Below are 15,816 nucleotides of genomic sequence, written 5' to 3' on the forward strand. Positions count from 1 at the left end.
CGGAGCCTTGCCTCACTTTCATCCTACATCTAGATTTAAAAGTGTCCACCAGAAGATTGCTTTGCAAACATGGCTATTTACTCGAAAATCCAAAATAGCCGGGGTACAGACACTGTGAAGGTGTTGTGAAAAGATTTCTTTTTAATTGACAGATTTTTTTTCCTTTCCCCAAATACAGCAGTTCTTGAACTTTTCCTGGCAAGCTCCACCTCGGAAGCAGGAACAATTTCACAAGATATACGCCACAATTTTATTTTATTTTTTTCTTTACATTTATTAGGAATTTTTTTTAAAAAAATCCAGGTTGAACTTTTCTGGAGAAAAGGTCTGCATGATCACATCGGTAAACTTTATTTGATAAAAATCCATTTTTATTCAGCTCCTCAATTTTCCCACTAGTAATCCACCACCTGCAGGGGCACCATATAATGAACCATTGCTAGAGCTGAGCAGATCTATCTAAATATCGGTAGCATTGATACTGACGCTGGTATTGGTATCAGACTGATATCAAATTGACCTTAAAAATATATCTTAAAGGACTATTTAAAAATATCAGAACCTTTTTGTTCTTACTGTCACATGCATTTTTATGGGCTATAGAAAGTGCTTTAGAGCCAGGCACATCTACATTTAAGGTCTGAAAATAAAACAATTTCAAAATATATGACAAGCTGAAAGGTGTTTCTTCTTGTGTTAACTTCCTTATTATTATAGAAAGTAAAAATCACAGTGATTTAGTGGTTATTGCGTTCAGAATTTGCAAATTGGATTATGATTCATCTCATAAATCATGACACACTGCTCTCCCCTACAAAAGCTGCATTTAAAGCTTAAAAGTATCGGTATCGAGATTGGTATTGTCAATACTGGCCCTGTATTTACTTAGTATTGCTTAGGACTGGTGTCTGAAATAATATGCGCTCCAGCCCTGCCATGTAAAGATGAAACTGGGTAAAATATATATATATTTATGTCAGCAATCAATGTGAATTAAAGATCTATTAAAGACCAAATATCATGGGGGAAAGCCTACATAATCTCTGCTTTGTGTTTGCTTTGGTCGCTCTCCCATGGTTCTCTCTCACGGACGATTGTGTCACACAAACACGCCACAGCTCTGAGACCAGGTGATGACAGCATTATGGTAGTTAGATCCCTAAAGGGTTATAATAAGTGTGTTAAAACATTATATAGTCCTCGACGGCTTAAGAAGCGAGCAACAACTCTTTCACCTGCCCTGCTATCCGCTCTATCTGGAAGCAGCAGACTCCCATGGATGTGTGAGGTCTTCATTTGTCTCCCTAAGCACTGATAGCGGAATACAGTAAACATCTGAGAGAGTTATTGCTGGGATTGGATTAATTACATGCAATCTTGAGTTTCTGCAATGCATCTTTTGTTCCCAGACAAGTCACACAACATTAACAAGCTGTCAAGCTGTGAATTGAAATGGTTTGTCTCAGCGACTTGTTTTGAGCGCCCGTGTGCATGTGTGTGTGTGTGTTTCTTTACCTCACCGTTTGCCCCACTAAAGAATACACGCCTTAATGGTGCGAGCGACACACATAATCATGTGTTATAATTTTCATATCCATCCACGGAGCTCAGTTTGTGAATAAGATGAAAAAGAGAAGTGAGGTGGGATGGGATGGAGGGTGGGGGTGGGGGGGTAATGGAGCTTGACTAAACCAAGTGCTTGTACATAAATTGACATGTGCAATTAGGGAGATGTACACAGTCCCCCTGGTCTGTTTAAGATCTGGAATAGTTTCCTAACAGTTTCAAGATGCCCTGTTTTGGCTTTGGTTTCAAACCTAAATCGGGTTTGACCTTGCTGAATAATGGTGCCGGTGAAGTTCCTTCTGTTCTCTTTGGCCGAAGTCCAACTCCACAGCGTACATGACGGCAAATACAGAGCAAGGTTTGGCCTCGCTGGAATGTGACGAATGGTGAAAGAAATTCTGACCTGAGCTTGAAATTCCTAACACTGGATTTTGCAAGGTGGTTATAAACACTTTTGGTTTTGGTTTCCTGTTTATATGGTGAATAGAGGTTGGAGGGGGCACTAAAACTGTTGGAGCTGAGGGTTTAGCTTGCATGCTCGCACACTCAGTCTGGAACCTCTCAAAATGAAATGCTTTGGGAAACTCTTGCTGTTTTCTCTTCTCTCTCTCCTTTTTTTTCTTTGTCTGGCTTTTTCTTGGCTTCTGCTTTTCTTTCTCCAGCGCACAACCTCTTCTTTTCTGTAAACCAACACATGTTCTGGTAAGTTACCTGACCTTTATCTACATTTCACACAGGATAAAATAGCAGATTGTAATAACAGAGTGGCACATCAAGGGTTAAAGACAGCTGCCAACATCTGTAGCTGTGGTTAGCTTTTAATTGTGAGGCCCAGCAAGTGAGCGAGCAGCATGGTGGAGAGGGGGCCGGCAGGCAGCATATTTCAGCCGAGTGTTCACAGACCAGCTTTCTTTTTGCAGGACATGTGGACTCAATGACGGCGTCCAGGGGTGTACTCTGCTCCTATGAAATATTAAATGTTCTCGGCCCCTAAGTGCAGACAGACCACCTGCAAGCGGTGTGGCGTGCAGCAAGCCCGGTGATCAGATGTCCCTAAGCAACACACATGCACAAACACACATGAATGAATAAGAAAAAATTACAAGCACTCATATTCCCAAACAGGGTACAACATACAGGAATGCACATGCTTACACTAATGGATGTAAACACATATTTTAAAAAAAGAAAGTAAAAAAAAAAGCAATGTGAAAATGGAAACTCTCAGGCTGATGTATGGAGGAGAGATTTATTCTGCAAAAACATGTTTCCTGGCTGTAACACACAGAATTGCTGCGCATTCTTGAGACTGAGAAATATGTCTTTACGGTGCTTCTCCAGTAGGTTTCTGTTCAAAGCTGTGCTCAATGTCAGCAAAAGCAGAGAACCGTGATGATGAAAAAGAGAACGAAAATAAATAAAAGAAGACCATGACAGATGCAACATTACTTGGTATGATCATAGTCCAAGAAGAAACCTAAGCCTACTTTGAAAAGCAGCCAGGAAGACAACGGGTGCTTGTTGACTGCCGTCCCCTTCAGGGCCTCGTTCATTTACACATTGTGCAGTCGGTCCTCGGCCTCCCCTCTGCTCCACCGAGACATCCATGCCTGGCCAGATGTGCAGCTGTTTTTGTGAAGCCATGAAAAAAAAGCAGCTGGTGAGCACATCTGCAAAATGAACAGTGGGGGTCGCCATTCTCTTGATTCTGTGCTTTTTAAGTGAGGGAAAGGATTGCTATAGACACATTATCCACTCTACTGTGTATTTGGACAGTTCAAATTATCATATTTAACTTTACATGGTTGTGAGATAAGTTAATGTAATTAATCCTAAAATCATTTACAATTAACTAGTCATCAATTATAATTAACCAGTATCAGGGCTAGGAGAGGCATTGATGCACAAATAGAAGCAAGTCTTTTTGTTTCCTGCAGTGTGGTTGCAAAATAAATCATGTATTCAAACACTGTGCTTTATGCTGACAAACAGTGCAACGCTCACTTCACAGACACATCATTTCTAAACTATTCATTCGCAGCATCGTAAACATTTTCCTTCACCTTTTTTGTTACAGTTACTTTGATAGGTCAGGTTTTTTTATTTCTATATTTAGAAATCAAATTGTTTTTTACAGAAAAAAGGCATAAGGGCAATAATAAAGGAAAAAAGAGGTATTGAGGGCTAAACTTTGAGGACAATTAACATAAATAATATTTTTTATATTTCTATTTTATTAACTCAAATTAAATGTGTTATCCTAAAAAAGTGAAAAGTAACTATAAACTGATTATGACTATTTTACAGCACAGCATCCAGTTTTATTTGTCAATGTGGTAACATCTTACAGTTATAGTTTCATGCAGTTATTGAGAGGGCTGTAAAACAAATCACTTTAGTTTAAATTAGTTCATGCAATTACTAAATATGAGTTTAACCTGGCTAGCAGCATTTCCTGTTGGCTGCCACCCATCTTGTTCAGTCCCTTCTCTGAAACTTCTTTGACACTGGTGACATCATGTGGGCATTTGGCGTCAGTGAATCTTAAATCTTGCATATGTTGTTTCTTGATGTCTTGTTAGGGGACGCCAAACTCAGTGCTGCCCATGACATCATGTGACAGTGATGTGATGATGTAACTGGCTGAGTCATTCACACCCAAGGTAGCTGCTAATGATATATAAATATATAGGATGGCAAAGAATCAAGTGAAAATACCTGTTTATATTTGTAACAATGTGCTGCAATGACATCAGTGGCAAATGCTGCTAACTTTAGCTCCAGCCTATTCAAGGTTGTGAATGTTAAAGTCCTATAGATAGATAGATAGATAGATAGATAGATAGATAGATAGATAGATAGATAGATAGATAGATAGATAGATAGATAGATAGATAGATAGATTCTTTTTGATTTTAACATATACAGTCGAGAACAGCTTTAAGTACCATGCAGGGGCTTTATATAAAATATAATTGCGGTGAGATATGCAGCCCTTCCAACACACACACAGTGCCCACAGTGCAGGGGCTTAAAACTATATGGACACATTGTTGAACAGCTTTGTGCATGCACCACAGGAGTTCATACCCAGAGGAGCTATATTGTAATGCTCAGCATTCTATCTGTTGCTGAGGCATTACCTTTTACCCAAGTCTCAAAGAGCATGAGCTGGCAAGTGGCAAATATAGCATATAGACTTTGCAATCCAAATTCTTTTTTAGTAACTAAGCCATGCCTGTTTGACATGAATTTGCCTCAAACAAGATGTTGTGACAATGGCATACTGAAGATGTTTTTAAATAGGAGAACCATATAAGAAATATTGTAGATACTAATTGCTGTATCATAAAGGCGTTTATTTCAAAGTGTTTTGAATGAGTGGGGCAACAAATCAAACTTGTTTTTAGTTGGTCACAAGGGGGCAGTGGAGTCCTACCTGCATTATATCATCAGCCCCTGAAGAGTGCACCTGCTCTTTCTGAAATAAATGTACAGTACATGGCGTGCTCGGAAAACGCAAATAGGCATTCTATGAGGTGTGAAGGTCGACTATGTGATATTGACCAAAAACACAGAATAAGCATGGTGAGGTCATGGAAAACAAAATCCGCTGACAATAATCTGATAACAATCTGTGGTCATCTTGTGCTTGCATTCTATGATATAACACAGTAAAGGCTTGCAAAATAAATAAATAAATAAATACCATCCTGCGTTGTTGCCGAAGTCTACAGACATTGACTTGCCCTTGGAATATATTTATGAATGAGCCTTTCTTTCCTCCTCATTTGGATAAATGTCACGAATAAACTAGCGGGCGAATCGGAGTGCTTTTGTCATTCAAGGGGAGGTAAGGCTGTCATTTAGTTGCCTTAGAGACTGCAAATCATCGCGCAGCATCTCTTCGCCCGTCCCCAATGAGCGGGTTCAGCCGCGTTTGCCGTCATCAGGGCTGGAGGCTGGATGAGCGCCAGTCAGCCTGTGCTCTGATTGGCTCTTGTCGTTAATGAGCTGCCATTGAGGATTTTTGGCTCGTGCTGAGGAGAGGTGTGTCTCTGGCTGCTCGAGTACACGCCTCTCGCATAAATGCTCCGCCACAGCTGTGGATCTGATCAGACGCACCAATTTGAAGGGCAGGCTTTCGAGACTTCGCTGAACAGTGACTTTCGCTTTGCGTGAGCATCCCGTTTTGCTTTTGTGAAGACAAAGAGAAAAAAATAAATAAATACATAAATAAATAAAAGTAAAGAGAAGTAAGCGGCAGCAATTAGATCCCCCAGCAGAAGTGACAGCAGGTGTGAATTCATGTCTGTATTTTCACCGCAGATATACTGGTGAGTACTATGTTTTCCGTTCGTACCTGTTTATATGTGTGCTCTTTGTTTATGCATTTTCAAAATCGTAACTAATTATATGTCAGGCCCTGGATTTCTCGGCATTGCACCTGACAGACAAGAACAATGAAGGGTTTAGTTGTTTCATTTAGACTGGTGATTTCCCTTAAAATCAGCCACCCTTTTTTTGTTGCTACACCCACTCATGTTTCCTTTGAGATTTTCTGTGGGGTGTTGCCCCTGAAATTGGAAATGTCACAGCACTCAGATTGGAAAACGAGAATATTCTAGGTCTCTGTCTTTAAAAAAAAAAAATCAAATAGTTACCAGGATATTCGGTAGGTTTAGGTACTACTCCATGCGCCAGTTTAGAAAGGTGCATTAGTCTCACTGTGCTGTCATCATTTTTAGCTTATTTCAGTCCATTTGACAATAAATGTAAGTTGATCTCTTCTCACTTTCATGCCATTTTTGGAAGCTCGGAACATATAGGCTTACTTTGCTGTATGTGAATGTAATAGGACCTTTGCTTTCAGTCTTTGGTCTTAAATACTGCACGTGCAAAAAGAGAAGTGCGCCCTATCTATTACTAATATCTGTTATCAGTGTTACATTTTCCATAGCCGGCAATCAGTAGCCTACCATGACTCCATAATTCACTCTTTGATAGAGGAATAAGGAGTGTGTCTTTGTTTGTTCAGGCATTTTTAATTCTCTTCTGTCAAATATTTTCCTTTCTGTACAGAGGATATGCAAGCTGCTTTGAAAAAATGGTTTTGCAAGCACTGTTAAAACCTCAGTAGGCCTCTGTTTGTCTCTACCAGGAAGTTCAAAATCGACCTCTTTGTTTTAACCACACGTTGCTTTCTCGCCTGAGCTTACTTACAGTAGGCTTGCGCTTCTGTCTTTTGTATGTTACTACTGTCAGAAACCTTCACTTCTTTAGTTTTATCAGAGTGGTGTAACTGTTTCAGAGTCCGACACAAGATTGTTATGCTGCACTGAAGTCTTTGCCTTTCTCTCTGCCAACAAGAAGACATTTCTCTCCCAAAATACCATCATCTTGTATAAAATACTACATCACATATAAAGAGAAAAAGGTCTTCCATTGGTTGGGTTTCTCAAACTATTCAATATGAGTAAGCACTTGGCAACAGTGTAAAGAGATAATTTTCCACATACATCGCAGAGGACACTGATATATGAAGTGTTTTCAGTGATGGTCAGCCCACAGGAATCTGGATTCAACTCATTTGTTCCTGCTCACTTCTGAGGGTCCTACTCATTGAGCCCCCTATCCGCATACCTGCAGAGCTGTGTGACTTGGGTGGTGGAAAGCACAGCACTTGGCACTGAACGTCATCAGCTTCGCCCCGTGTGTTTGCCACATTGCCTTAGATTTATGATCGTCGTCGTAGTAGTAGTAGTAGTAAGGACTAGCGGGGGTGTTCAGAGGGGAAACAATGTTAATAATGCAAGTTTCAGATTCCTCTTGTGGCGTGAGATTGTTGCAAAGACCATTTGGGCTCCAGTCAGCGTCACTACAGAGAAGCAAGGAACTAGCATGGAGCTAGCCTCTTTGTAGTTCAGGGACAGGTGAATAAAACTACCGTCACATTTGTTTAACAAACAGACTCAGTTTTTGTTCATGTTTTGAAAAGGAAGATTTTTGACAGCAGTTGGAAAGGCTTTCCTTTAGAAACCCAAAGAAGTTCATGTCGTTTGTATGTCATTGCTGCATATTGTATCTGAAAGGCTCCAGCGTAAGGTCAGCGTTGTTAGGAATAAAAGTAGAGCAGATTTGGTACAGCAAGCGCTTTAAAGAGCTATGCTTGAACCCAGCAATCAACTAATTAACTGAATTGCTCTAAACTTTGGACACATGGTCAAGAACATATTGGACCGTAGTGGCCTCGTGATGGTACTGGCTATCTATCTGTGGCCTGGCTCGCTGAGGCATTAGGAAGCTGGCAGGACCAGGTATACATTAGGCTGACTGGGTCAAGAGGTAAGAGATTAACTGCCATCTGCACCACCAGCCTCACCGATTAATCATTGAGGTCATGTATCTTTAATGTGTTTCTTGCTTACAGAAATAGGCGGTCTGTTCCTTAACTCTGTTAAGGTCACATGTAAGCGTGCGAGTTGCGGTCATGCTGAATGCATTTAATCTATACCACTTGGTTGCTTGGATAACTCCTGCGTCCTCTTTGAGAGGGGCATGTCGTCGATCCCTCCCTGACACTCGAAGCAGTAATTCCAGGACTATTGGTGCATGTTTGTTTCCTCCCAGGTTGACTTGTTACTTGTGCACCCCTACTTCCTCCTCATTGTGCCCCTTTGTGTTTTATTAGGCTGATGTTCTGTTATTCTTAGCTGAGCAGGATGTTTATAGATCCCCGAACAGAAATATGACTGGCAAGTCCTAAGTGTTTATCTTTCTTTTCCTTCTCTCCCTCCCTTTCCCCTCTTCCCCTCCTGCTCAGGTCTTCACTGTCATCCTTCTGTCTCCACCTCTGCTGTTTTTGCATGTCTGCCTCACGCTCGTCTGAACCCCACTCAACGATGATATTAGTTAAAGAATAACCTGAGCTGACTTTTTTTCCCATCCTAAACCTTGCGTGTCCCTCAAGCCTCCTCGTTTTATTTCTGGATATCCAGCTATTGTTTTGGCCAGTCATCTCACTAGCGCAGAAAAGGTTACTTAACAGTGATTCAGACGGAAGCTTTTTAATTTTAACATTTTCAGAGCCATTGTACACCCTGCTATGATGGCAGTCTTTCTTCCTGAAACAACAAGAGGTTGTGTATATTTAGGGATGGAAAAATTGATTATTTCTATGCCCCAGGGGTTAAAGATCTCCGACTGTCTCATATCGGAGATTATTAACAGTCTCCCTTGTTAATAATCCCATCTTAATTTAGGTTACATAAAAACTGCAGTATGTGTATAGGTACATGTGTTACTTTCAAAAGTTGACGGTACTGATTAAAGGTTCAGATGCACAAAGTGGAGACCTAGAAATCCTGGGTTGTACGAGGGATCAGTGAATGATCTGAGTGCTGTTCTAGCCTGTGGCTCTCTTACCTTTTTAATGTTAGGTGTTCTCAGTACAAAGTGTATTAAAGTTCTTGTGGGTTGGTGTCATCTTGACAATTTCCCAAACAAAAACAAAGGTCAACAATAAAAATCTTCCATTCAAACATGGAGGTTGAAGCAATGCAGAGGGGATTGTCAGGACGCTGCGCTTTGAATGAGTCATGCATGGAGATAATAAGCCAGAACTGTACTTTACGCAGAAATTCCACATAATATATTCCATGTAATGGCAGATGAAGTGAAAGTGAGGGTTTGACAGATTTGTTTTTAGAGAGACTTCAGTTTTTTTTCCCTTATCAAGATATATTTATTTCTTTAATAAAATATGATGTCTCTGTCAGAGAATTCAGCAGATCCTTAAAAAAAGAAAAATTATACCATAATACCATTTTCACCAAAGCCTACCTTTTAAAAAAAATATAATTTTCATGCTTCTGATGCATCTAAAAATAAACCCTCCTTCTGAATTTCTGATTTAAAGTAGGTTAAGTGAAGCCCACACATCTTGTCCCAAAAAATAAATAAATAAGCAAGCCCATCAAACTGGATAATGTGAGCATGTGAGTGAGCTTCTTGGCATGCTCTATTTTCTTTGTCCTTTTTAGCCAGTGACCACACAAACCACAAGCCTGTGGCCACTGACCACTAGGCACCAGGCTTTAAATAGAGAGCGTGAGAAGGCCGCTCAGCATCTTGTCTCAAGACGGCATCTATGCGAGTCTTGGGACCTGCTTTAAGCGTTACTGCGACAATGCTGGATAGTGAATGCACTGAGCTTGGATAAACAACCTCTTGCTACTTTCATCTAAAATGGAAAGTTTGGCCAAGCTTTGATGGAACTGAGTGCATCAAGTTCCTCCCCAGTCAAATACCACAGCACGCCCCCAGCACACTCTCACAATGACTGTTCTCTGGTTGCTAGCGCAAGAGCACATCACTCTGTATTGAGAAACGGCCACCTTATGCAAGCCGCATCATGAGCTCTGCAGCTTTGCAGTGCATTAGCAAAGCAGACGGACTGGATGCGTGTTGTGTTGTGGTGGAGATGTGCAGAGTATAAACAAAACTGTCAAACATCAGCAGGGAAATAGATCAACCATAACTTTCAGACCTGGGCTGCAAATAGATGGTTTGATAAGTCTCTCTCTCTCTCTCTCTCTCATTGGCATGCTTGTGTTAGTTATTATAGCCTTTGAACTTTTATCCGTTTATCTTCACTGTATACAGTCTGTGCAGTAGTATACCATACAAAATACACGGGGATTACATTATTATTGATTAGAAACATTTGGATAATTCAACACTATAAATCTTCTTAGTGTTTTTATTTTCTCTGCAGATGCCGGGCAACTGTGCTATGATCGTCACTGTGTCTAATCACATTGCCTGTCTTCTTCTTTCAACCCTACAGCCCAGTGTTTGTGCCCAGCCGAGATATGACTGAGGTGATGATCAACAGCACCCCCATGGAGGACATGAGGCTCAGCCCCAGCAAGGACAGACTCTCCTTCCAGGTAGGACACACGTGCATGCACGACAGATAAACAGCACTTCCTTCCAAATTCCCAGCCTGTGCATTTTTACGCGGCATTGTCATTTCATACCTGCTTTTATCCATTTATTATCTTGAATTTAAGTATCATCTAATGATATAGTGATTATTTTCTTTCTTCCACCATTACGAGATAAGCAAATATTTGAATTTTTACAGATAAAAATCTGTGTTTTAAGATAAAGCAAGAATGCCCACCTAGATACTGAGATTACAATGATAAGAAAGCATTACAGCTAAATTGCACAGCCAATGTGCTGTTTCTTTCTTTTTTTAAAATTCTAATATGTAATGGAAAGGACATTGCAGATTATAGTTGTTACAACTTCAAAGTCTGTCTATCCGACTGACTTATGCGAGGTCTGCAAATTCAAATTATCCGAGGTCCGTCACAAAAATAAACCCTCAACAGATTAGTGTTTTTAAAAGCGGCTATCAGGTGATCTTGACAAGTTGTAGCCAAATGCTTTGTTTTGCTGTCAGCTGAGCAGAGTCATCTTAGAAATGAAATTATTTGAATATGCAGCTGCTTCATTATTTTACTGTCTAAAAATTAAAAGGCTTTCTGTCAATACTCATTCTACGGGAGGGAAATTAACATGAAGATGAAATACTTATCAAAGAGGTCGTCTCCTGTTAAGTTCATTTTGATCATTTAAAACTTCATTATAGTGTCAAACTGTGTGTTTGGTGCATTTATAAACTTTATAGAGCTGTGTGTGAAGACTATGACTCAGAGAGGATGTAGACTGACCTAGAGGAAAAGGCCCGCTTCCTCTCCACTCAATTCACACCACAGCTGTGAGTCTGTCTGAGAGGGGCCAAGAGAAAAGGAGGGTGCCAGTGTGTCACTCCCTCACTCTTTCTATCCTTATCCTGCCCAATGTCCCAGGATCTCCTTAGAGAAGCCCTGTATGAACTGGTGATGCTCCACCAGTAGCTTCCTCTATTATGAGTTCCTAGGACTTTGACTCTAGTAACCATGGCCATGAAATCCCAGATGCTATTACAAAAGCTACTAAAATAAATATGAGCTATAATACTAGATGGTGAAAACTGAGTAGATGTTGACTTTCTGAATTATCACAAGGCAATGTCATGATTCAGGCATACAGTGCCCCCCCTCCACAACTAACTGCGCTAGAAGAGCTTAAAATAGCCTGCATTGTGCCTGGGTGATGTGTCTTCACTTCCTGTCATTGGAAGTGAAAGTGATTACATGTGTTAGCTAGGGGTCCGAAGGCAAGGTCACTCACTGCCCAACTCCCCTTGGTGCTGACGCACAGTGAGGATTAGCGATGCTGGCCAGAAATGCAGATCGACTCAAGCATCACACATAAATACGGATCTGCGTGCACACATAATTACATGGCATTTACTTGGCACAGTTTGTTATGCACCTGGGTTTGAAGAATGTAAAAAAAACAACTAATGGACACGTACAACCTTTTATAACCTGGGAGATTTTCCTCGTTTGCTTTTTTCCTCTTTTTCCTCCCTTCTCATCTGTCTCCTATGGAATTCATGGAGACTTGGACACAGCTGGATCTCCTCTATCTCTTGTCTCACTTTCTCTCCTGCCTCATCTAATGCTTTCTTTCCACTCGGCTCTATGCCCAGACAGCGACATCGCCCCCTTTACCCCACCCCCAAATGTCTAGGAATGAAATATGCAGGTCTAAAAATATTCATCCACTTTATCCAAACAACAGCAAAAAAGAGGGGGGAAAAAACTGCTGTTCTTGGACCAGGAGTGGCAGGCTTTTTTTCCCCTGGGCCATTCCTCCTGTTCCTGAGAACAGAGAAAGTCGGAGGTTGATGTCAAATCTTGCCAGGACAGGGAATGCGTGTAATCTCTGTTGTCAGTCTGTCTCTCATGCCCTTCAGTTCAGATCCAAATATTTTAGTGTGGCACTCCACATTTATCAGCATACATGGATTTGCAGATAACGCAACAGATTTCGTGTTCTTTCCGAGGACATTTTTGACTTTACATCCACAGAAGTGTACAATATTCAAAAGCTGACTGTTACAGGGATAGGTTTCCTAATTATGCACAAATCATGTCGCAGTGATATTTTACTTTTTTTAACTCTTAGTTTAAAATGTTATGATTATGCTATTGTATAATCCTCCGAGTTGCGGGTGACGTTCATAAGCAGCTATGAGCTGCTTGGCACAATTCCTTCCAAGACATTGAGATTAAACATGAGGCAGCATTTATCCTAAGTCCTGCGAGAGATGCCTCATTTACCCATACAGACCCTTGTGCAGCATCTATGCAGAAAGCTGGTATAACTGAAGGAATGTGGGTTGGGCAAGCACAGGTATGCCACTGGGATTTTAATCAACCCGTTCCTATCGCAGATGTTTAGTCTTCACATCACTTCCTCCTTCGTTGCAGCCCTATAGTGGTGCCTGCAACACTTGTACAAGATTCAAGTTAAGTTGTAGGAATCCAAAAGCCTTGCTTGCAAATAATTTTTTTTTTTTTTTTTTTTGGAGACCTGACTCTCCTCTACATTTCAGAGCCCAACTAGTATCCCCGTTCAGCTAATGACAGATTAATAACCATTTGTGTATTTTCTCTACAGATATTCCCAGACCCCTCGGATTTTGATCGCTGCTGTAAGCTCAAAGATCGCCTCCCATCCATTGTGGTTGAGCCGACAGAAGGAGAAGTTGAGAGCGGGGAGCTTCGCTGGCCTCCAGAGGAGTTTTTGGTCAGTGAGGAGGAGGAGGACGAAGAGGAGGAAGAGGAACAGAATAGCAACATTCAAAATGGACAGCCAGCACAGAACTCGCAGCACTAGAGGCTGTGTTATAGCACCCATACACTCTTTCTTCTTTCTGATGGACTCTCCCGTTTCATACACTGGTTATACTTCACATCAGCACTCCAGTTCACTCAACTGACAGACGCTGTCTCGTTTCCCATGACACCAAAAAAGAAAAAAAAAATCACTCCACGCGAGAAGCAATATGCACACATAAACACACTTTTATGACATCGTAACTTATCCTTCTGGACTGCAAATCAATCAAAAACAGACTTGGAAGAGATCAGACAATGCACACCTCTAACCTTCACCTACTTCTTACCACCGTGTGTGTGTCTCGGCCCAGACCAGATGTCCTGTTGGACAGCGGCAGCTCAGTGCTCCATGGACAGGTCTCGCACTGCAGGAGGCTACTACTGCTCTGTACCTAACTTCAAAATGGCTGGCGTCATGACCCCAGAGGCTTCCTACTTGTATGCAGAACTATTGTGGTACCCGTGGGAATTATTGTACAGTACACTGTCCATGTTTGTGTTCAGAATCTGGTTTGCTATGTTATTATTATTGTAATTGCCACTGCTGTAGACTTGTCTGTTCTGGAGAAGCTGAAACTTTGTGACTTGTCTGTTGAATGGGTTTTGTGCAAAATGTTGTTGGGAATGTTTTAGGTTTTTTTTTTGTTTGTTTGGTTTTTTTTTTGTTTGTTTTTTTTGTCCTTCACTGTCAGCCACTCGCATTTAAAAAAATAAAAAAATAAATAAATGGGAAAAAATAGAAGTGTTGTGAAAATCAAAGAGGTGAAAAATGGTATGCATGATAAATATATGTGGGACGAGTTCATTTTTGCCCGTTATGTACCAAAGTCAAGTTATGCTATGATCCCCCCTCGTGACACTGGCCTCCTGAAAGCCTTATGATGGACAGTATTTTGATGACGCAGCAAAATGATCTGACTGAGAACTAAAAGTGTCACCGACAGGCTGCTGTTCAAAGAGAAAAGCTGAATAAGGGTGGGAAATGTTAAATTTTGAATAGCACTTAATAAAGCAATGTACAGACCCAATGAAGGATATGTAAATACTTGTTCCTAGTGAGCCGACCCCCCCCCCGAGGCCTTGTAGTGCACTGATCGTCTTTTTTTTCTTGATTTCTTTGTAACTTTTTAGAAAGACAAAGTCTGAGATTCACTCTGAGCTGTACACATTTGATTGTCTTTCCCAGTCTTCCTCTTTTGTGTTGTTTTGTTTTTTTTGTTTTTTTTTAAACAGCCATACTTTTGAAGCAACACCATGAAGTACAGGTTGTAGAGAATTCGCACTGTGGGCCACAGTTTGCAGAAGTAATCTTTGTTCACGTCGTTCTTGGAACTCCTGATGTTTGCCAAAAGCTGTTAATATTGTTACTGGTTCTCTGGTAGTAATGTGTCAGTTTATTTGCCTACAGTGTTTCTGTGTTCTTCACTCAGTCATCATGACTTGGTGTATGTGGGGTCAGTTTCTAACTGTTGTAGAAGCATGTCTGAGATATTGTCTTTGTATTTTCTCATTTTTGTGGCATTAGGGCTGTGTACAGAACATCTCTCTCTCCTGTCACCTGCAGGTCCCACATTTTTTTTGTAAAGCTCAGGGAGATAAGCCGCCATCTTTCTCTTGTTTTTTTTTTTTTTTTTTTCCTGTTATTTTTGTATTTAGACCACTCTTCTCAGTGACTATTACAAAGGCTGTAAATAAACATTTGAATTTGCTATCCAGCTGTGTGAGTCTGACTTCCATGTTTACAGTACAAGTTAATGGCTGTTTTTAGAGGGGTAGTCCTCCAGCACATTTGAAGTATCTTCCAAGAGACTTTACTTCAGTGTTTACTTACATTCTCTATCTTAACCCCTACCCCCCTGCTCTCCACTCACTTCACCTGCAATGGTTAGAGAAAAGCAGTATTACTTCCTGCTTCGCATACAGAATCTCTTTCTCTCTCTCTCTCTACGAAAACAGATGCATGTATCAAATATATGTGTGTGTATATATAGAAGCGAGGGCAGGCCGCATGTTACTTCCTGTCTACAGCTTGCACACAGTGTTACACCTAGTATAAGCAAAACCTCATTCCTGAACACTGAACCGATTTCATTTTAAGTTCTTTAGAAATGTATTTATTTTTTAAATGGTACGTTTAAAATAAGGTGGTGCTATCCGGCAGTATAAAGAACGATGGGTTTCCCTGCCAGTTTTTTGGAAAGACTTTACCATTTTCTGCAAAATTAAGGATAGAACGCTGTCTTACCCTGAGGAAGCAGCTCCTCAAGCACTACTCATAAACATTCTCCAGAATGAAACGAGTCTAATAAAATGTGGTTGAGTGGAAAAGCTGTAACCGGGAACTGGGGGGGGAGTTAAGGGACTAAGCAAAAAGCTTTCTGATCACTGTTACAATGGAAACTTCTCAGGTGATTTGCTGCCATGTGCTCTATTTGTGACCCTTGAG

General features: G+C 40.8%; 1 protein-coding gene across 1 annotated transcript; it reads left to right on the forward strand.

Annotated features, from left to right (window-relative positions):
- Positions 1–5,696: 5,696 nt before the first annotated feature.
- Positions 5,697–15,081, forward strand: lbh (LBH regulator of WNT signaling pathway). The gene is made up of 3 exons (XM_063498039.1): positions 5,697–5,903; positions 10,415–10,517; positions 13,150–15,081. Exons 1-3 carry the CDS (start codon positions 5,875–5,877, stop codon positions 13,366–13,368), a joined length of 351 nt encoding a protein of 116 aa, XP_063354109.1. The 5' UTR covers positions 5,697–5,874; the 3' UTR covers positions 13,369–15,081.
- Positions 15,082–15,816: the final 735 nt, after the last annotated feature.

This window comes from Pelmatolapia mariae, linkage group LG16_19 (genome assembly GCF_036321145.2).
Source record: "Pelmatolapia mariae isolate MD_Pm_ZW linkage group LG16_19, Pm_UMD_F_2, whole genome shotgun sequence".
In the NCBI taxonomy this organism is placed as follows: Eukaryota; Metazoa; Chordata; class Actinopteri; order Cichliformes; family Cichlidae; genus Pelmatolapia; species Pelmatolapia mariae.

Bases quoted from the DNA above. Each gene is read 5' to 3' on its own strand.
- lbh (XM_063498039.1), top strand. From the start codon at position 5,875: ATGTCTGTATTTTCACCGCAGATATACTG. The intron at 5,904-10,414 runs GTGAGTACTATG...TCAACCCTACAG, and splicing joins TTTTCACCGCAGATATACTG to CCCAGTGTTTGTGCCCAGCC. The intron at 10,518-13,149 runs GTAGGACACACG...TTTTCTCTACAG, and splicing joins AGGACAGACTCTCCTTCCAG to ATATTCCCAGACCCCTCGGA.